The sequence below is a fragment of the Rhinoraja longicauda genome, chromosome 8 (genome assembly GCF_053455715.1).
Source record: "Rhinoraja longicauda isolate Sanriku21f chromosome 8, sRhiLon1.1, whole genome shotgun sequence".
Classification (NCBI taxonomy): domain Eukaryota; kingdom Metazoa; phylum Chordata; class Chondrichthyes; order Rajiformes; family Arhynchobatidae; genus Rhinoraja; species Rhinoraja longicauda.
In genome coordinates this window covers 18,423,564-18,447,350 of record NC_135960.1, presented here as the reverse complement: position 1 = coordinate 18,447,350, position 23,787 = coordinate 18,423,564, and the positions used below count along the sequence as shown (strand labels likewise).

Genomic DNA, 23,787 nt, shown 5'->3' with positions numbered 1-23,787 from the left:
CCCAACAACTATCAAGTTCTTGTACGAGCCTGCTTAACCCCAAAGCCTACCTCGACAATGGAATGCTTCTTACACCACCAAGTTTTTCTATTGTGCTTTGCACTAATGTCTTTTTTTTTTGTTGCCCTGTCTTTTTTCTCTTTCTACCGTCTTGCAGAATGTTTATCCATCATTTGTGTAATTTATGTATAACTTATGTTTTTTTGTGAATGTTTGAGTCTATCTGTCTGTGATGCTGCTGCAAGCAAGATTTTCATTGCACCTGTAGCTCACCGTCCTTAGATTGAATCTTAGTTTGGGCACTCACATGGGAAAGTTAGAAAGTCAAGAAAAATTACCATACTCTTGTTAGCTCTTCAAAATATCAGCTAGTTACTGACCTGGTGATGTCAGGAAATCTGATGGGAAAATACAGCACTTGGCACTTGGGTCTGATGAGCTTCTCAAGCTCTTTGGGCCGATGGTCTGGAATTAGCTTCATGAAAGAGCCGATGGTCGTAAGAAAAGATTCCATGTTATACGCAGAATTGAACACCACCACATCAGCCACCAAGCTAAATATGGAAAAAAAAACTAAAATATAGAAATATATTGGAGCATATTTTTACAGTTAGACTCTGAATCCAATTTGTTATACAAAATACCACCTTGGAACATAACTCAAACCTTGAGGTCTTTTTTTTCTCATTTGCCTGCAAGTCGCTCTGATTTAAATCAGTGTGCGGTTTCTTCAACGACATATAGAGGTCTTTAATCTCTAAACAACACACAACCGCTTTGAAGTTATAAGCATTTTCCAGATGCTTTGTTCAGGCCTTTTGCAATAAGCAATCCAGTTGTGGCTTGAAGGTATTTTCTGAGCTCACATGGACACTGAACTAGAACAAATAATTCTGCTCTCGGTTCAGTTGTGTTGTTGGAGATTCTGTTTACAGGGGCAGCAGATTCAGAACATACTGATACATGGATATTTTGGTTTATGTGCAATAGTACTGTTTTATATTATCACAATCCCACCCCCCAATTCATTTTCTATCTGATGCAGAAACATCTGTGTCAGCTGTTACTTTTCTTGATCCAGAAGCTCAAAGTAAAATTAAAATGATGTTTCTACCTTAATTTGCATTTGTTCAATATAAAAATTAAATGTCACTCAGAGTGGTTCACAAGGAAGACAACATTGTTGGTTGAGTCAAAAGCAATACTACACATTGATAAAGAGCTAGCAAATATTTATAGGTTTATTACAAGCATTGAATTAGATTTGTTTTGGAAGTAACCATTGGTTGAAAGAAGAAAATGTATCATTTAGAGGGCAAGCTGATAAAAGCCTATAAGATCCTTAAATTACTTGATAAAGTTGAGAAGTGATGTCACAGAATTTGAGTTAGTAATGTTATAAACTCAATGACCTTCATCATCATTGCTCTGTGCAACAGACTTCACCATCTAAATTCTATTGCATGTGTGGTTTAAAATAGATATCTCAAAGCTGCTATCAGTGGTTTTATTCGCCTCCAGTTTATAGCCTTATACCAATGGAATCAAAAAAATCACTCAGACAAGAGACCTGATACAGAAAAAATGAAAATTGACAAAGTTTCTTCATGACGTATATGAGATTTTATTGATGAAATGGACCATAATTATTACTGAGCAAACTATAAACATAACAGAGTCAAAGATGTGAGTAATTCAGAAATGACTCTGTTAACCAAAATGTTTTAGAATGTGGAACTTGCTATAAAGTATAGTTGACTAGCACAGGTACATTTAGGAGATGCTCGATAAACATGAGAAGGGGAAGGAGAGAGAGAGAGAGAGAGAGAGAGAGAGAGAGAGAGAGAGAGAGAGAGAGAGAGAGAGAGAGAGAGAGAGAGAGAGAGAGAGATACATTGATGGAAGATAGACATAAAAACCTGGAATAACTCAGGCAACATCTTGGAGAGAAGGAATGGGTGATGTTTCAGGTCGAAACCCTTTTGAAGAAGGATCTCGACCCGAAACGTCACACACTCCTTCTATCCAGAGATGCTGCCTGTCCCGCTGAGTTACTACAGCTTATTGTGTCTATCTTCAGTTTAAACCAGCATTTGCAGTTCCTTCGTACATGATACATTAGAAACATAGAAACATAGAAACATAGAAAAATAGGTGCAAGAGAAGGCCATTCGGTCCTTCGAGCCAGCACCGCCATTCAATATGATCATGGCTGATCAGCTAAAATCAGTACCCCGTTCCTGCTTTTTCCCCATATCCCTTGATTCCTTTAGCCCTAAGAGCTAAATCTAACTCTTTCATTGATGGAGATGGGCGAGAAAAGGATTGTATCAGACATAAAGAGCATGAGTAGACTGAATTGTCTTTTTTAATGTTGTAGATCCTACACAATTCCATTTCAACAAAAAAGAATTTAAACTCAAGTATTTTCCTAACGTAAAACATGCTAAAAAAAAATATCTACCGATTATCTTCATAATTACTATCCATTCAAACCAGGTTAAAGGATTCAACATGATTCTAGAGCTTCAGGACTGGAAAAGAGAAAGAAAACATATTCAGCCAGCAAAGGATACTAAAAAGATGTCGATTTAATGCACAAAACTGGTAAAGTAAATTATTTAAACCGTGCCATAATGTGAAAAATATTTTAAATTGTTTGATTTGGAAAAAAAAATCCATTAGTGCAGTTGCTGCCAAGAGGTAAAATAATTGATGAAAAAAAACACAAAAAGAATAATTGGGCAGCACAGTGGCGCAGCTCGTAGAACTGCCGCCACTCAGCAACACGGACCCGGGTTCGAGCCTGACCTTGGGGGCTGTCTGTGCGGAGTTTGCAAGTCTGTGTGGGTTCCCTCCAGATTATCGAGTTTCATAGTACAGTACAGCACAGGGACTGTGCCAAACTTGATGCCAGGTTAAACTGTTCTCACCTGCCTGTACATAATCCACACCTCACTGTTCCCTGCCCTTCCATGTACCTATCCGAAAGTCTTTTAAACACCACTGTTGGATCTGCCTTCAGCATCATCCCTGGCAGTGCGTTCCAGGCCCCCACCACTCTGTGTAAAACAAATTGCCCCACACATTAAACATTCTCCTTCTTACCATATAGCTAAACCCTCTGGACATTTCTATCTTGGGGGAAAAGGTTTTGACTGTCTACCCTACCTCTGCCTCTCATAATCTACTCCGATCAAGTCTCCTCTCAACCTTCAACATTCCAGAGAAAACAATCCAAGTTTATTCAAACTCAGCTTGTTGCGGAAACACTATAATCCAGACAGCATTCTGATAAACCTCCTCTGCACCATCTCCAAAGCCTCCACATCTTTCTTATAATGGGGACGACCAGTACCGCATGCAATACTCCAAATGCATCCTAATGAAAGTCCAATAGAGCTACATCATGACTTCCTGATGCCCCTAGCAATGGTCAAGCATACCAAATGCCTTCTTAAGCACCCGATCGACCTGCGCTACCAATTTCTGTGAGCTATGAACTTGGACTCCAAGATCCATATGCACATCAATGTTGTTAAGCGTTTTGTCTCTCACATCCTATAGATGTGCAGGTTTGTAGATTAATTGGCTTCTGTAAATTACCCCGAGTGTGTATGCAAAACTGTGATAATATAGAACCAGAGTGAACAGGTGATCAATAGTCGGCATGGATTCGGTGGGTCCAAGGGCATGCTTCTATGCTGTATCTTTTGATTGAGATAAGTGTGGAAACAGGTCCTACAGCCTACCTCGCCTGCGCCAACCAACATTCACCCCATACACTAACACTATCCTACACACGAGGGATAATTTACAATTTTTATCGATACCAATGAACCCACAAACCGTATGTCTTAGGAATGTGGAAGGAAACTGGAGCACCCAGAGAAAACCCATGCGGGCACAGAGTGAACGTACAAACCTCCGAGTCAGGATCGAACCCGGGTCTCTGGCGCCGTAAGGCAGCAGCTCTACTGCCCCTGTGCCACCCTCTAAACTGAACTATAATACATATAAACAAATGGATTCCAAAGAGAAATGATTCAAAGGAATTGGAGGAAACCAGTGGTGACAAATAGTGAAAACTATTTCAAACAATCCCTTTTAAAATGGGTTAATTATGGTTGGTTAGTTAGTTAGTTAACTTAAGTTTCGTTTTTTGTCACGTGTACTGAGGTACCGTGACTAGCTTTTTGGTGCGTGTTGTCCAGTCAGCAAAAAGACTATACATGATTACAATCGAGCCATCCATAATGTACTGATACATGATAAGGGGAATCTGCTGCTGGAGTAGAGATATAAAAGAGTGGAGTGATTGCAATGAATGATTGCAGATCCACTTCTGGGACCAGCACACAGAGAGAGTGGTTCAAATAAAAGTTATTTTCTTTTTTGTTGTAAAAAATGAATAATCCATATTAAAAATAGAAACTGAAAAGATCAAACCCAATGATAAACAATTCATTCAGTGGAGCAGGTAAATTACAACAATCACAGAGGTTTGCAAAATCCAGGGCTCAATCGGAAATATTTTTTGCTGTGCCGAAACTGAGAAAATACAGAGATGAGCCAGCAATTGTCACACTGTGCCACTGCTCTGCTGAGAAAATTTGACTGAAAGTGGCAGCTGCACCCATAATCCCTCCACAAACGAACTCCAAAGTAGCAGAGACATGATGCAAAACAATGAACGCATTCAGTGTTCTGACTTAATCCATGTAGCGGGGAAGCAGAGCCCATATAGAAGTGCCGTTACAATGTTATCAGTTTTGCAGGGTGCAAAACTGAAAGCTCATACAATCATGCACAGGAACACAGTGTGACCCCAGAAAACTATCTACGGAAATTGATGGGCAGTGAGTTGCAAGGAAAAAAAAATCTCCCCAAATACAAAGTAAGAATAACTGGTTCTTCATTTCCACAACTGCTGTCTATTTCCTGCACTCTCTGCCTTCTTTCTGATATCCAGCTTCCACAGCAAGTTATTTCATTGGTTATTTTTTTGATATAGGTTTGCTCTATATGTTTCGATGTTTTGAACCAATTCCTACTCTTCACCTTGCCCTCCACAAGTTGGAATTACAAGATGGCCAAGTTGAAGGGATTCACTTGCTGACCAGGCTGAAGTGACAAACCACTTAATTCAGAGGAACTGATGCAGAAACAATTTCACAGTCAAGTCGCATGTGCAGCAAATGAGATTTCCACCACAATCTGTCATTCCCATCTTTCCGTGCAGGAAGAAATTGCAGATACTGGTTTAAACCGAAGATAGACACAAAAAACTGGAAAAGGTCAGTGAGTCAGGCAGCATCTCTGGAGAACAGGAATAGACAAAATTTCAGGTCTGGACCCTTCTTCAGACTTCTCTTGTATTCCTTCTCTAACCTAAGAAGTCATTTGTCCTCACTTTAGCATTCATGTGGAAGTTTCAAAAAGAAAATTTGCTCTGAGAGGCCTGATTTTCCTTTCCACCACTAGTGATTTTTTTTTTCAAAGCACAGCAGCCGTTTTTCTCCAGCATTTGCATTAGTTTGCCTTATTTGTGGGACTTATCTTAACCTGCACCAACGGTATGAACATTACGTAAACACAAAGTGCTGGAGTAACTCAGTAGGACTCAGTCTGAAGAATAGGCATCATTTTAGGTCGAGATCCTTCTTCAGACTGAATCAGTCAAACCAACATTTTGCCTACCCATGTCCTCGAGAAATGCTGTCTGACCCGCTGAGTTATTCAAGCATTATTCTTAATGTTTTTACTCGAGTTTCCAGCATTTCCTTGTGTCTCCAATACGAATGTTGAGTTCTCCAATTTAAGTAATACCTCCCCCCACCCTCTATTTACTCAGCCCCTCCACTGCAGTGTGCACCCATTTCTCCCACTCCTCTTCTCCACCACCCTTCTGTCACCAAGCATCCATACACCTTCCACTGGCATTATTTTTCACTCTTCTCTCCTTATCTGACACCCTTTTTCTCCTTTTCCTCTCTAGCCTTTGTCACTTACTCCTAAACAAACCCCCCTCACCTGTATCCACTTATTACTTGCCAGTCTTTGTCCCACCCCCATCTCTTCACCTTTCGCCCTGCCACAATCAATCTAAAGAAGGGTCAACCCCCAAAAAGTCACCTATCCATTCCCTCCACAGATGCTGTGTCACCCATTGGATTACGTTAGCACTTTGTGTTTCGCTCAAGATTCCAGAATCTGCATTTCCTTGTTTCTATATTTTCTTACCTTGGCTCCTCTTCTCTCACTCTATCGTGTTTAACCTTTGTCTATAAACTCTTCTCGACCCAGATCCCTCATCTTCCATTGCAATTTGATCCAACCATATTTCACACCTCTACAACTTAAACTAACCAGGAATTGCCTTGTTAATGGTTGATTTTTTTCTCCAGCTCCCTTTCTCAATCCACCATTCCCTTAAATTCCTATAAATTCCTGCTCAACATTTTTGAATAATCTTTCAACAATATCTTCTGAATATTCCAACGTGCCTCACCCTTTACCTTGATATCTTAAGTTCATGGGGTTAAAGGGCATGGGGAGAAGGCAAGAGAATGGGGTTGAGAGGGAAAGATAGATCAGCCATGATTGAATAGCGGAGTATACTCAATGGGTCGAATGGCCTAATTCTGCTCCTCTGACATGAACTTAACATTTACTGAACATTATGATGGCATTCATAGCAATATAAAAGTATTTATAATTACATTTTCAGGATTTTGAAAGGAATTTAATAATAATAATAATAATATTCATTTATTGTCATTGCAACGAGTACAACAAAATTAAAAAAATAGCCAATCCTGACGGTGCGTAAAAACATATATGCAATAAATGCAAAAACAAATAAATACAATTATATTAAGTACAAAAGTTTTAACAGTGTTGCCTAGTGCAGAAAGTAGTGTTCAGTTCTCGTATGGCCCTGGGGTAAAAACTGTTCTTAAGTCTGTTTGTTCGGGATTTGATCGACCTGAAACGTCGACCAGAGGGCAGATGAACAAACAGACGGTGGCCGGGGTGGGATGAATCATTTATTATTTTGCCTGCTCTACTGAGGCAGCGTAGGCTGAACAGGTGCTCCAGGGAGGGCAGTGAGCAGCCGATGATCTTCTGGGCCGTCGTGATGACCCTCTGAAGGGCCTTCCTGTCCTTTTCTGAGCAGCTGGCATACCATGTGGTTATACAGTATGCCAGCACACTCTCGATGGAGCAGCGATAGAAGGACATCATGAGCTTCTCCTGCAGGTTGGTCTTCCTGAGGATCCTCAGGAAGTGGAGTCTCTGCTGTGCCTTCTTCACTGTGGTGATGGTGTTGGTAGACCAGGTAAGATCCTCTGCGATGTGCGTACCCAGGAACCTGAAAGCGGGTACCCTTTCCACACAGACCCCATTGATGTAGAGTGGGTCGTGTTCTGCACTGGTTTTCCTGAAGTCAATTATAAGTTCCTTTGTTTTGGAGGAGTTCAGGACAAGATTGTTCACTGAACACCATGCTGCCAGCCTTTGGATTTCATCCCTGTAGGCTGTCTCATCTCCTCCTGAGTTGAGTCCAACCACAGTCGTGTCATCCGCGAACTTGATGATGGTGTTGGTGGGATGGGTGGGGGCGCAGTCGTGAGTGTAGAGGGAGTAAAGGATGGGGCTCAACACACAGCCCTGTGGTGAGCCGGTGCTCAGTGTAATGGTGGAGGAGAGGTGAGGGCCTATTTTGACGGTCTGGGGGCGGTTGGTCAGGAAGTCCTTGATCCATTGGCAGATGGTTTGGGAAAATCCAAGGTCAGAAAGTTTGGTGACCAGTCTGCTCGGGATGATCGTGTTAAAGGCAGAGCTGAAGTCGAGGAAGAGCATCCTCACATAGCTCCCCTGGTGTTCAAGGTGGGTCAGTGCAGTGTGAAGAGCAGTGTCGATGGCATCCCCTGTAGACCTATTTGCTCTGTAGGCAAACTGGTATGGGTCGAAGGTGGGTGGGAGGCTGGCTTTGATGTGCTGCAGGACCAGTCTCTCGAAGCACTTTGTGATGACCGGTGTGAGTGCTACCGGACGGTAGTCGTTAAGGCCGCTGATGACAGACTTTTTCGGCAGTGGGGTGATTGTGGCGGACTTCAGGCAGGGAGGGATGGTGGATTTTAAAAGGGACAGGTTGAAGATTTTTGTGAAGACCTCAGATAATTGGTCTGCACATTCCCTCAGCACTCTTCCCGTCACACCATCGGGGCCTGCAGCTTTCCTGGGATTCACTGCTCTGAGCACGCGCTTAACATCATACTCCTGCACAGTGAAGGTGTTGCTGTCAGGTGCTGGAAATGGTGTTATGTCTGCCACTGTAGCTTTCACCTCGAAACGAGCAAAGAAACAGTTAAGTTCCTCTGCCAGCGAGGCGTCGCCGTCGGCAGTCGTGCGGTTGCTGGTCTTGTAGTTGGTGATGTGCTGGATGCCTTGCCATACCCGCCGTGGGTCATTGTTGGTAAAGTGGTCCTCAATCTTCCTCTTGTAGGACACTTTGGCATCCTTGATGCCTCTCTTGAGGTTGGTTCTAGCAGCACTGTATAGAGCTCTATCACTAGACCTGAAGGCGGTGTTACGGTCCTTGAGGAGAGACCCGACATCCTTCGTCATCCAGGGCTTCTGATTGGGATACAACCGGATACGTTTGTCGACGGTGACATTGTCAACACAGTTTTGGATGTAGCAGAGTACAGTTGATGTATACTCATCCAAGTCCTGATCCTCAAAAATATCCCAGTTGATCCTTTCGAAGCAATCCTGCAGCTGCGAGGAAGCTCCTTCAGGCCATGTCTTAACAGTCTTTATGGTGACTGGAGCTTTCCTCCTGAGTGGGGTGTATGCAGGAGTTAAGAATATGGACAGGTGATCTGACTGCCCCAGGTGTGGTAGTGGTGCTGACCTGAAACCTTTCTTAATATTTGAATAAACCTTGTCTAGTGTGTTTTTCCCCCTGGTAGCACATCTTATGTGTTGTTCAAATTTCGGGAGAACTGACTTTAGGTCTGCATGATTGAAGTCCCCGGCTGTGATGTGGGCTGCTTCTGGATATGTGCTCTGTTGTGAGTTTATTGCACCGAGCAGGTAGCCTAAAGCTGTGCTAGCGTTAGCATTCGGTGGGATGTAGACTGCTGTTACTATAACCACTGTAAATTCACGAGGAAGGTAAAAAGGCCTGCATTTAACTGTTAGGAACTCCAGATCAGGAGAACAGTGGCTATCCATGATTTGGATGTTAGTGCACCAGTTGTTGTGCACGTAAATGCATAACCCCCCCCCCTTCTCTTACCGGAGTCGATGTTTCTGTCCCAGCGAAACGCTGTACGCCCGGCTAGCTCAATGGCTCCGTCTGGGATAAGTGGATGAAGCCATGTCTCTGTTACTAAGAGAATGCAACAGTCCTCCACGAGTTTGTTTGCTGACATCTGTAGTTTTAATTCGTCCATTTTGTTGATGATGGATCTGGCGTTGGTGAGAAACATGCTGGGTAGCGGTGGTTTATGTGGCTGTCTCTTTAGCTTGGCAAGTATACCGGACCGGCATCCTCGCTTTTGCTTCCTGTTTCTCCTCCGCCTGCGACGCCTGTTCACGCCGACAGGGCTGATGCATTTTTTTAAATTCCATGATTCAAGGAGTCTTAAATAAGGGGACAATACCTTGAAATCAGAGCAAGCCTATTTGATAAGTTAGTTAGGAAGGGTTAAACTCTCTCCCACAAAAAGCTCAATGAGCAACTTAAATCCAAGATTAATTAATTTCTTGCTTGCCAAGTGAATTAAGGGACGTATGCTTAAAAATTAAAATAATTAACACTGTGGTGCAATTGCGATTTTTGTTTTTGCTGGAGTGAAAAATAGTAATGATCATTTCCTGATTCTAATGCACCCATCACCCTTACCCCCAGCAGAGGCCTCAAAGCTTCCAATAACGTGCCATGCAAGACCTTGAATGCAAGTAGAGTTTTCAGTGGAGATGCAACAACCAAAATAGTTGTTGGTACAAATATGCTGTACTTTCCAGGCCATCATTTAGCTGAACATCCTTTAGAATTTCTAGACAATAGAGCCAGGTGAAGATGTTAGGTTATGATCAGCCATGAACCTATTTTTAATGGTAGAACTTGTAAATGGCCTGAAAGAACTAATTGCCAAATTCCACCAGTGTGCTGATACCATATCATTTATTAGGCACATAGGATCATTTTTCTTTGTTTGAGGTTTCTCTGCAAGTACAACATGCTCCATATCCATGTTATTTTGCCAATCCCTAACTATACCTGTTAATATTTTTGTTTCAGAAACTTTTCTCGAATGGGAAGTTCATTGGTAGAAGTAAGTTCATTGTTTCCATTTCAAAACATTGTCTTACAAACAATTGGGATTGAAAAATATAGTTTTAATATTTATCTAAATGACAATTGCAAACCAATGTAGTTGCGGCTATTGTGAAATACAACTGATATATATATATTGGAAACTCAGGAGGCTTGCCTGCAAATGCAAAGAGAGAAGTGTTTTTGACAAAGCTGGAGAGAGATCAGAGTTGGAATTATTAAGAGAATTAAGGCAACAGGCAGTATAAAGTTGAGTCCCAGCCATCCACTGAATGGATAGAATGGGGGACGTGTGGTAAGCAGTCACCTCGTCAATGTTTGCTCTTCTCAGTGAGGTGGAGACTGCATTAAGAGATACAAGAATAATCGTCAATAACACTAGCTAATCATTTTTCATCTGGAGAGAGTTGCTCAGAAATTCTTGTCCACCACAGCAAAATTTAGTTTTCTTGAAATATGTGGCCCACAATTTCTTTCCCCGAGGCTGGTTTTAGAAGGTTGGCCACAGGCCAGATTGGGCCTGCAGCCAGGATGTGCCAGCAGTGGGTGGAGGTAGAACATGTTGGCATTTGTATCAGTCTAGCAGACACAGTCTTCAGATATGTGTGGCAGGTGGGGAAGGAGGATAGGGAACAGTGTGACGCTTGTATTGATGTGGGGGGTTTGGGATTAGGAATGTGATGCGAGTGTTGATTGGAAATGTTCAGGAACAGAAATAGGCACATGGATGTGGGGCAATGATAAGAGTTGTGTGGTCTAAATTGGGGAGTTTTTGGGAAAGGATAGAGATCAGCATGACATGAATGTTGCAGTTCTCCTAAATCAATACTGTGAAAGTCAGACTTTGTTCCAAACAAATGATGCCCTCAGGACAACATGGTCCATTCATCTGCAATGCTCCAATTTCTGACTGGCATGATTTGACCCAGAATAGGTCACAAATACAATTAACTTCAAGTTAAATTGACTTTTAATAGCACAGTACTGGAAGTACCAGTATAATGCAATACAATCACTTGGTGAGTGTTTCCAGTATGGTCTTCAAATCTTAACAATCTCCCACAAAAATAGACCTACAATTAATCCACCATAAAATTTTGCCATACCCAATTTATGCACAAGATTTAGAACACACATTTGCAATAGATTAAAAACCTTTGGATATGTTTGCTGCATTGCAGATGTTAATGTACAAAATACCACAGTTTAATTTCAAACACTGATTTATTCACTTGCTGTACTGATCTCAAAGTTTTAACCAATAATCTCACACGACCAGTGGAATTGAATCAAAGGAAATATATCAGTTAATCTCTTCATTGTCTCAAGTCAATGATATATATGAAATATGAAGGCTGTTTTACCTAGTTTAGATTTCGGACAGACATATTTTAGCTTACCCAAGAATTGTATAGTAGGTTATTGGCATAATTTTATGTGCCCACTCATCCTGTTATGAATCACTTTATAACACTGGGGCCACGAATCATACTGTTCTTCATAAAGACTCAGATATTTAAAGAGCTGATATTTGAATCGTTTGGAATAAATTATTGTTTTGGAATAATGAGCAACTGACATGCCCGATCATACAAAGGGTGTGGTATATCATATTGTTGTGAGTTTATTGAGAAATGAAAAATTCATTTGTACAATGTCAACAAAAAATAATAACATACAAATTCACCTACCATGAAATCACTTGGTTGTATCCATACTGGAAGTCTCTTTCCTGGCTTTTCCGGACAGGATATACCAACTGGTTCTCATGAAAGTATAGGACCTTTTTCAATTTGGCAAGGTCAGGTCGGAGAGCAACCAGTTCAGCCAGGTTAAGGACTGAGCTTGTGAACAGGACCCTATAAAACAAGGACAGCAGTGTTTGCAAATATTGAGCATGTTCTGTAGGATATCCATCACTCCCTTCCCCCATACCAAAGCAGAGAGGAAAAAAAAACCCCTGCAGGGACACATCAGAAGCTGAACATTAATACCATGTAGCTGCACTGGAAGTTTTGATCTTTTAAGGCAACTGCTATGAACTCCAACTAAAAAGAGTCGGCGTCGGATTGGTCTTTCGAGTTCTGTTACTGTAAGCCACAGCATAAAAAGGGAGATGATAGATTTTACTGAAAAAAAGCACAAAAAAAAGCAATGTCTGAAGGACAAGTGGAACAAAGATAAGACCGAATGGGGAATACTTAGGATTGCTGGACTCATTAAAACTTCCTATTTCTTGTAGGATTTTTCTGTTGAATGACCACAATATTGTTTTACGACTGAAACAGATATCCAAAATAGCATTGCTTTAGGCAAACTGTATGACAAACTGTTGACAAATTACCCCAGTGCCCCACACAAAACAACCATCGAGAAATTTATTTGGCCACATTGACTTTGAAAGTTAACTGCAATCAATTAATCTTCAAACCCTGGAAACATCATCAATTCATCATAAGAAATATAAGCATCTTCTTTCGACAAACTAATTGTTAAGATTTAAAAATATCAATATATTAAATTGACTACAAAGAAATAGGGGTGCTGAAAACAAACGTCACACATTGGCTATGACTTTGGCCACATTGTAGAAAACCCACATTCTCATCACTCTTGATTTCAATATCTTCAAGATTTTCAATATAGTCAAACCACTGCCATAACTCTTAACTAACAAAATATTTTGTTTTAAATTCATAATGTGTTCTTAAAATGTATAGATGCCTCCCTTTAAAAAGTGATTGTCAAAACTCCTACTTTTAACATAAAACTGAGACTATTATACAATACAGCATTCTCCTACGAACACAAAATCAGGTCCTTGATTTCATGCATGACTATAAAGTTAGCTTTCTCATTACAACACATTCTCATTCAAACATTTTTAAAGCTAAAATCAACAATTGTTCTATCAATGGAACACCTGATGAATAATAAAATGATATCATGCTTATAGCTGCTGGATATAAAGTAACAGGGAACCTTAAAATTCTTGTGTTTTGGAAAAGGGCTGAAAATGTGCTATGATTGTACAAACCTCTGTTTAGACCACTCCCTGAATAGAACAAGCGCCACATGTAGAAAACACACCTTGTTCTTTTGGAAACTTAGTACCTCTCTGCCCTTACCACTTAAAGAAATCATCAAATGAGAAATCAATTGGAGCCGAGCTTATTCCTTTGAACAAAATGGAGCAGGAAAGTTTTGGAGAAGGCAGAAGTTGCTTTGTTTGCTGCCTCAGTACTGTTCCTGCTGAGTCTCCAGCATAACCAGGAGCAGAAGAAGAATTAAAGGCAAAGCTTTCCTCAGAGAAGATGAAGTAGGAGTGAGATAATAGCCAAGTAGGTCCATCCCCTGGAGGCAAACTCCTGCCTCGAACTCTGAAATAGCTGTAGATTCAAAGGCTAAGGTTTCCTAAGTAAGTTTGGAATAAAAGTCTCTCTATTGCCTTCTATGAGTGAAGCTTTAAGACAATGAATGGTGATTTATCTTATTCAGCTTGGATACAATACCACCTTCATGAACCACCCGAGCATCTCACTGCAATTTCACAAACAATGTGCATGTTCCAATATCCAACTGAATGGCGGCAGCAACTCAAAGCTGTCTCTTTTTCACACCACTCAATCTTCAGCCAAGTGGGTGGGAGGTCAAAGACCCATGGAAATGTTTGTTGGATGACTTCAAGCAGCTCTGAGCCTGGGCTGTGTGTGCCATTCTTCCAGCCGTCTGAACTGGTAGGATGATGAGGATTTGCGAGGTGCCATATAGCAGGAAGGATGCAAAAATTACTGCTGTCATCCTATGAGGGGGCAGCAGTTTGGAATGTCATAGAACAATCGACACACGCTCGAGCTGCGTTGTTATCCAGCTGTGCAACCTGGTGGTGGAAGGATCACTGGAGACTTGCAAAATGCCTCCTCCCTGCTTATAGTGGAACTTCTGACTGAATGGTAGAAGTCTGAGCTCCCAATGCATTAGTGACTACCTCCTACCTGTGCACATCTACCCTATCTCAACCTTTGGAATTCCCAACCCTAATCCATCCACTACAGTTTTAACACTTTTTTTTCCAAACCATTATCTTTATTTTAGTTTAGTTTACAGATGCCGAACAGAAACAAGCCCCTCGGCCGCTAACACTAACACTATCCTTCTCACACTAGGTACAATGTAAAATTATAGCAAGCCAATTAGCCTTTGGAGTGTGGGAAGAAACCGGAGCTCCCAGAAAAAACCCACGCTGGTCATGGGGAGAATGCACAAATCCGTACATTCAGCACCTAGAGTCAGGATCGAATGCGGGTCTCTAGCGCTGTAAGGCAGCAACTCTACCGCTGCGCCACCATGCCGCCCTGTTTATCTGTTTTAACGAAGCACTTGGTTTCCATCCTGATATTTCCCACTTTGATTACGCATTAAATTTTTCTTTATATCTTATGATCTTTCCGACATACCAAAGATTTAATACAAATTTTTGACATGTAACTGCTGATTTTTAATCAGAGTCCCCATTTGTTTTGTTCATTCCTTCATTCTTCTTCAAAGACAATTAATGAAGCTGCTGGTCCAGTCTGTGCCACATTAAAGCACTAACAACTTGTAACAGAAGGATGGGTTCCAGATTCCTCCTGCAATCCAAAGCTTTATCGAGACAATAAAGCTAAACACAGGCTGACAATAACATATATCCCACAGTAAGAAAAAGAGAAGGGGAATTGAGGCCAAATTAACCCAGGCTCTTCTAAGATGCTTTTAAACAACTGTCCACAAAACTGCATTAACTGAGAAACAGTTCAATTTAAAAGCAGGAGCAAAGGGATATCAAAAAACATTAAAGGTTTGTACAAATTCATTTACCAGAAGGTACAGCATAAATTAAATACGAGTTACTTTTAGGATTCAGAAGTTGCTTGAATGTTGATCAAAGAACTATCTTCATCCACGCAGATCAAGATGCCCATCTAAGATCGTCCCATTTACATGAATTTAACCCATATCCCTCCGAATGCTTCCTATCCAAGTGCCTGTCCAAATGTCCTTTAAATGTGGTTATTGCACCCGTCTCAACCATTTCCTTTGGCAGCTCAACCTCCACTCCCTTTTCCCCTCAGAAATATGCAACTTCTCACTGAATGCATCCACACCATTCACCTCAAACACCACCTGTGGTTTCTAGTTCCACATTCTGACCACTTTCTGTTCAGGAACATTTCTTCTAATTTCCTCATTCTGAATGCTTGTATAGGTCGCCCCGAGACTTATCCCTCCCCATAAATAGAAACACTTAATCAGCATCCATACTAACAAAATGTTTATTATTGGAAGCTTCCGACAGGCCTCGTGCCTTTGCCATACCCTGGCAGCAGGCCTGCCGCGGAACCGGGAAACCGCCTGGAGTGGGAAGCTGCCGAGCCCAGCACCTGCTCACCCCTGAGGACTGGAGAGAAGGGTGGAGGTTTAATTGGGGATAATACTTATGTATCCCAATAGTCTTCCTGTCTCCTACTACATCTTATCTTTGTCCCGCCCCCTCCCCTGACATTAGTCTGAAGAAGGGTCTCGACCCAAAACGTCCCCCATTCCGTCTCTCCTGAGATGCTGCCTGACCCTTTGAGTTACTCCACCATTTTGTGTCTACCTTCGCAATAATATTACTGATCTGTATGCAAAAAAAAGGAATCTCACCGTACCTTGGTACATGTGATAAAGAAATATTGAACCTCTCAACGCCTATTAGAAAGTCTGGTTATTGGGAATCATCATGGGAAGAATCACAAATATTCGATAACATCCTTGAAAAGTGTTCTACATCCGATTCAGTGTTTCTATAATATGGCAATAAAACTGTACAGAGTTCTCCAAGTGTGGTCTTGCCAACCTTAGGTACAAGTTCGACACAACTTCCTACTTTGCCATTTAATCCCACTAGAAATAAAAACCAACACATTTGCTATTTTAATGATATTACTAAACTGTCATATTTAGTACTTTTTTAAAAGCCACTTAGTAAAAGTCTTAAATTCTTCCATTGTGATATTTTTGCATAACTCTCTCTTTGGGTCGTTAATAGATTGTAATCTTAAAAAAGGATTTGTTTCCTGATCAAGGACTGCAGTCGAGTTGGACCGACCAGGCTTATTTCTCTGTAATGGGGAATGAAGTTTGTTCACTAGTTTTTTTCTACCACTGCACCAGTACATCTAGACTTCTTTCAAACATTTGATTCAGTAATGCCTTCTTGACCATTTGTTATCAGCACTCCCGAATCGAACAAAACAGAATTGTTATTTTCATAATATATCAGAATGTAGAGCATTGAACTGTACAGCATTGAACTGTACAGCAAAGGAACAGGCTCTTTAGCCCAAAATGTCAGTGCCGAACATGATGCCGAGACCAACTAATTTGCCTGCATATAATCCATATCCCTCCATTTCCTGCATATTCATGTGTCTATCCACAAGTGCCTTCAATGCCATTATTGTATTTACCTCCATGAGCACATTCCAAACACTCACAGCCATTTGTGTTAAAAAGAAAATTGCCCCACACATTTCTTTTAAACATTGTCCCTCTCATCTCAAAGATATAAACTCTAGCATTAGATATTTCCATCCCGCTAAAAAGGTTCTCATTGTCCACCCTATCTATGCCTCTCATAATTTAATAGACATATCAGGTCTTGCCTCAATATACCTCATATTGCTGAAAAAGCCTCGACTCTTCAACCTTTTGGCTTCTTTATCAGGAGGGCAGTGAAGAGTTATCTTTGGAAACACGCTGGCTCCAATGTAATGACAAGTTAGTTATGGCCATTTTATATAATGTGAATTAGACAAAGAACCTAAAAACATGTGTCAAAATGCACCAAAGTCAGAGATGAGTACCTTGATTTGCCAAGAGGCTAGATTCGATGATAACATAACCAACTGGGGGACTTTAGGAAATGCTTTTTGAAATCCATGAAGTCAACATCAACAAATCTACCTGCATTGATGACCTTCGTCATTTCCTCAAAAAAACTCGGTCAAATTAGTAACTCATGACCTGTCCCTAATCAACCCTTTCTCTTCCAAATGGGAGTAAATCCTATCCCAAAATCCTCTACAACTGACGTGAGGCTCACTGACTCATAATTCCATGGATTCTCCTTACTTCCCTTCTTAAACTAGGAGGACAAAAAATACTTAATAATGATAACATTTTATAATGGCTATTACAAGGTTGTATGTCATTTACCAAGTAAGATTTAATAATGACAGCAATAATGTGGATATTCTGTTAAATAAATTAATCGACTGTTTAAAACTTAACTCTCCTGACTAGACACATTCAGAGTACAAGCTGATTTGGATAGTCTCAATGGGCCAGTATTTTGGAGGAGGGTCATCAGTCTCATCACCTCTGGGATGCAGGCAAGAGAAATACAGAGTTTGTACTTTCTTTAAATTTCAGTGACCCTTGTGAGGAAGAGTACATGCTGCTCTCAAATGAGAACAAGTTTGGATTTGGCTGTGATTCATCCTGTAGTCTTGACTACACAGGACAGAGAATTGCCAAAATACAAGGGCTGATTTTGCCACAAAACCTCAAATTGTGGGAGAACAAAGAGGAAGAGGATTAAACTTTATTGCCTTCAATCACAGTGAGGAATGTGGAATCCACTGTGATGGATGTTTATGCTAACCTTTATGTGGTTGTGTGTCCCGTTGCTTTTCACCCAGTATGGCTGTATGGTAACTCAAATTTCACTGTACCTTAACTGGTACATGTGACAATAAACTGACCTTGAAACCTTGAATTGCTCAAAGGGGGAAAGAAGAACTTTGACTCCGATCAGTTTTGTGGATCATCCCAAGTTAAAGCTCTGTGCATCTGGGCTGAGACTACATTCAAATCTGGTCTTTATTGATGGCAATTAAAAGAATGATTCTGAAGCCAAACTTGGGATCTTCCAAAAGTAAAACCCTACACAGCACAGTTGAAAGAATTTATTAAAATAACTGTCTGATATTTTGAATGTCTTTTGCTGGCTTTTTTTGTTGCCATCTTGATGGAATTCTGACCCATTGTGCATTGCTGACCAATGTTTGGACAAAATAGAACATCCAGCTGGAATTTTGAAAATATCTGTGTATCAGAACTGGACTTTGTCTGAAAAGCACTGTGATGCCAGTTTCCTGAACTACAGCTGAACTACAGTTTTCTGCATTCTCTTGTTTCTTCAAGATATGAGCCCAATCTGAAAACAGACTGCATGTATCACATAAAGAAAAAGAGACTGCACATCCTGTGACTGTTATTTGCAGCTGAATTGGAACAGCTGAATTGGAACAACTGTTAAAAAGGTGGAATTTAAAGATCTGTCAGCCTATCCAAGACGGAAGAACAGATAGTAAATGTTCCATAAATGTGTATTTTGCTGCAAAATATCGAAGTTTCGTTAAACAAAGTGGGTTGATCTGCAAGAAAGCAGAAATCTATAAGCATTCAGGTGATATAGAAGGGTACTAAATGACTTGGTGGTCCTTATGAATGTAAAACAAATCGCTCCTGACAATCTGAAACTACCTTTAACTTGTTTTTTTTTTTAAAGGAACCAATAGGTTAGAAACATTAAAAAAATAGGTGCAGGAGTAGGCCATTCGGCCCATCGAGCCAGCACCGCCATTTAATATGATCATGGCTGATCATCTAAAATCAGTACCTCGTTCTTGCGTTTTCCTCATATCCCTTGATTCCTTTAGCCCTAAGAGCTAAATCTAACTCTCTCTTGAAAACATCCAGTGAATTGGCCTCCACTGCCTTCTGTGGCAGAGAATTCCACAGATTCACAACTCTCTGGGTTTAGTCAGTCATCTCAGTCCTAAATGACCTACCCCTTACTCTTAAACGGTGACCCCTGATTCTGGACTCCCCCAACATCGGGAATATTTTTCCTGCATCTAGCCTGTCTAATCACTTAAGAATTTTATATGTTTGTTATATGTTTATATGGTTCAAATAAGAGGATAGATCACGTTGCGAATTTTGAGGCATGATGAACCCCATGCAAGCTGAGTAGGTCCCATTGAGGAATTCTTCCCGGAGGTTTTGATCCACGAAGAAAATAGGAAGCACAATTTTGTGTAGGCATTGGAATTACCACCTCTTTTTCAGATGGTCATTCCCCACTATTGTAACTAAACTGATTTTCTTCTTATGGAACTCTATATTTGGCAGCAATAATTGACACCTGCTCCTAATTTTCCAATATTGAATGCAGCCTTAACTTACCATCAACTTTCCGTGAAATTTTAAATAAATTCGCAGAAAATAGCTGAAATTGTCCTCAATGAATAGAACCTCGGGCACAACAAATAATTTCAAATGGGTGTGCAATGTTTTAACTTACCCATTTTATTACAAATACTTCAGGTTTTGCTGTAGACCGATCTACTTGGAACTAACATTGATTTGATCTTCAAAAAACCTTAAGATCCCTTTACTTGAAAAGAGGAGAGCAGTACTTTTCAGACTTGGGCAATCTGGCAATTTAAATGTTGATTCTTTATCTTTAAACAGTGGCTCTAAATCTACATCAATAAAAAGGAATCATTAAACATGTCTAAATCTATTTTTTTTTAATGAATGCTGTTCCCGAGATCATGTGCTCTGTACCCTGTGCTTTATATTAGCATCCTAAAAAGAACATAGTGTGCAGATACCAAGTCTCTCCAATTAGGTCAAATTATCCTAATTTTACCATATTAAATACATTCTCTGAAGTTTCAGTAGATTTAATTTGTTAATTTGGGCTAATAATTTAAAAAACATTTGACTGATTGCCTTGGAAGTCAAAGGGATTCACTAAATAGTACCATTGCAAAAACAAATACCGTGACGGGGAATGAAATGAATATAACTTAATGGTAACAAAACAGCACAATGTACGTATTTACTCCATTACAATGAAATAACCCTTTAAATCTCCATTACATTGCACATTCAGGTACATTACCTTCGATTTTCCGGAGTGATCATTGTACATACAATACCCAATCTTCTCATTAAACACTCAGCAGACTTGGTCACATGAATTTGGAACAGTGACAAGAATCAACAATGTATTAATTGAGTTAGGCCAAACTTAACAAAATATCCAGATCTTTGTGGCTCGGCTATGTTCCCAAATTGTTTGATACTCTCATAAACAAGTCCCCGCTCCCTGTATGTTCCGGACGGAGTTCGCTGAGTTGGGCTAGAAATGGAAGATGTGCAAAGTTTCCGAAGCAATGATTTTAGGTGCTTTCAAAAGTTGTACAATGTTTTATGCTTTTCAATTGTATCCCTTCGTTTATCTTTCTGGTTCTTATAATGTTTGCATTACATTTGTCTGGATCTGATAACCAAAGGGCTTCCCGTTAGAAAAGCCTCTGAAAAAAATGACATTGACTTGCCAGGGTTAATCAATGATCCATTATCAACTGCCACCAACTCTAAGCATGTACATGGCCATCTGCATCTATTTGATTTATTATTTTATATAAAATCCTGCCATTTCCTTTGCTTATTGATGCATTTCCATTCCCTATTCTTATTTCGGTAATGCAGCACTTCATATTTTCTGCAATGAATTGCACATGCAAGTCCTAATAACATTCAGTTTGAGCTGGAAAAATTATGCTTTTTGGTCCCACTACAAGCAGCTTCAGGTCTTAATCTAACTTAGTTCTTCAATGCAGGACCAAGAGTCAGTTGCACTGTTGAGAGCACCTTTTTTAGGTTGAAACATTAAACCAAGGCCCAGTTTGCTGTCTGAGGGAGACATAAAACATCAAGGAAAGCCAGAAGTACAACGCTCTTTTGGATATCCTGAAGTCACAAGCGGTTCTACATAAACACATGCCAGTTCTTTGAATCCGTTTCATTTTGCACTCTTTTACAACCTCTGTCACAATATGCCTTTCAAAAAATAGGACTGGAGCCTCTCATATATAGAAATATGCACAGAAATCGCACAAAGAAATGCAATCATGTTGAAACTGGAAGCACCTAATATCATGTCAAATGGGTAAGTGTACAGTTCAAGATAGAATAGACAGTACTAGTCCCTCAGTGAATTCTATCAGCAAAGCAACATAATTCATAACGGAGCAGAATATTAGCTTTAGAAGCATCTAATAGAAAAATTAATCCTACAATAATAAACTTCACCCTTTAGCTTTTTGGGAGATTAGGGACAAAATGGATTTTTACGACAATGCAGTAATTTCACATCATTGATAGTAGCGTTTAAGTTCCAGATTTATTTAATCACTTAAATTTAAAACTCCCACACTGCCATAGTGGGATTCAAACTTGATTGGATCAATGGTCCAGCCTTCTGGTTAATCATCCATTAACTTTTCCAGAATGCCAATTTCCCCATGTGTTCAAAATAATCCAACCATTTTATGTTCTATTCAATTTCAGCCTGACTCAATATTTTCACATCGCCACAACTAATCTTAAATATCACTCAAAAGAGTTCTTCCCTGTTCCTTTTTACTGTATTAACTTCCAGAGCTTCTTATTCGTGTGATAAATCAAATTATTGTGCATAGAAATATTGATATAGTGAGATTCTTCAATGGTTTTCAGGCTACCCAAAGTCTTTTTTTCTCGTAATTAAAAGAACCAAAACTGTGGGTTAGAAAAGTAAGATTTATGCATGTTCAAACTGATTTTTCTAAAAATCTTCAACAGATAACTGGCCCAATCGAGATAATACCCGATTCAATTGCTCAAGACCATTGTGGTGCACTTCTTTCTCACCTGGAGCTACAGCAAAATTCAGCACAAATACAACTGCAGGGGTAGTACAGGGGTGAACTAATAACCCTGAGGCCAGGATCAGTGATCCTGCAATATGAATCCAAACCCCACCAGGGCAGCTATGGAATTTAACTTCAGCTCATTAAATAGATTTGGAAAATTAGTACAAGTAATAGTGATTATGATCTACTATCTGAACCCATCTGGTTCATGCATGTATTTGATGAAGAAATTTTGAGCTGCACAATAGCGCAGCAGTAGAGTTGCTGCCTTAGAGCACCAGAGATCTGGGTTCAATCCTGACTGTGGGTGCTATCTGTACAGAGTTGGTACATTCTCCTTGTAACCGCATGGGTTTTCTCCAGATACTTTGGTTTCCTCCCACTTTCCAAAGATGTGCAGGTTGGTAGGTTAATTGACTTCCATAAATTGTCCCCAGTGTGTAGGATAGATCTACTGTATGGGTAATTATTGGTTGGCGTAGACTCAGTGGGCCGAAGCGCTTGTTTCCACACTATATCTCAAAACTAAACTGAACAAAACAACTCCTGATAGCTATTTGTGATTCATCGAGCTACTTGATTCCTCAAGCCCATTGATTCACTTAGCTAGGTTAGATACCAACCCAATTTCCCCAAGATCTCCAAAGTAATTCTTTCAACATACTTTATGTGAAAACAACATTCAGAATGGTACAATGCTACGAGCTGCTGCCTTGCAGGATTCGATCCTGACCTCACGTGCTCACTGTGTGGAGTTTGAAATGTGTCTGTGTGAAATTTGTTCAAACTAAATTTCCTTTCAAAAAGTCCTCAGCACATACCTTTCACAAGTGCAATCCACTGACCCAGGCTCATGTTCCTAACATGTGCCAAACAGTGCTGTATTAAAATCCACCAATGCAGCAGATCACCCAAAGGTGTTTTAAAGGTCTTCTGCTTCCTGACAAACAATTTCCCCTCCACTTATAGATTTGGTCGTCGCCATATTCCTGTCAACATGTTTGTTTGTTATGTTTCAATTTATTTATGACATCAACTTCTGAATGAAGGAAATAGTTGGTTATGTTATCATCGAATCTCGCCTCTTGGCAAATCAAGGTACCCACCTCTGAGTTTAGTGCATTTTGACACATCTGTTTTTAGGTCCCTTGTCTAATTCACATTATATAAAATGGCCATCACTAACTTGTCATTACATTGGAGCCAGCGTTTTGCCAAAGGTAACTCTTCATTGCCCTCCTGATAAAGAAGCCAAAAGGTTGAAGAGTCAAGGCTTTTTCAGCAACATGAGGTAATGCAAATGGAAAGCCAAGGGCCATGCCATCCGAATTCACAAAATAACAAAGTTATCACAAAGTTAACAAACCTTATTAAAAGAGAGCTACCACCAAAGAGTGTCAATGCATCTTTAGTGCTCCATGCACAATGTTAATTTCCTGAAGAGCAATGAATCAACATTAAACTGTTTTACATAATTCAAATTTTCTGAACTGCATTTGCTATGCAGATCGACATGCACCTGTAATAAAAACACCCAAGTCAGTCTCGTGGAATATTTTTTGCTCAGCCAAGAAGATGGACTTCTATTGCACGTAATTCCCGGTTAAACATGACAGTTATGCTTCCGCATTG

At 40.2% G+C, this 23,787-nt stretch overlaps 1 protein-coding gene across 1 annotated transcript in view; it reads right to left on the bottom strand.

Moving 5' to 3' along the window:
* Positions 1-23,787, bottom strand: part of gtdc1 (glycosyltransferase-like domain containing 1) — a 313,882-nt gene that overhangs the window by 178,144 nt on the left and 111,951 nt on the right. Inside the window, exons 3-4 of the mRNA XM_078403374.1 lie at positions 12,046-12,213; positions 381-554 (exon numbers count right to left, since the gene is read on the bottom strand). Of these exons, the coding sequence (XP_078259500.1) occupies positions 381-554; positions 12,046-12,213 (342 nt within the window). The remainder of the gene's footprint in view (positions 1-380; positions 555-12,045; positions 12,214-23,787) is intronic.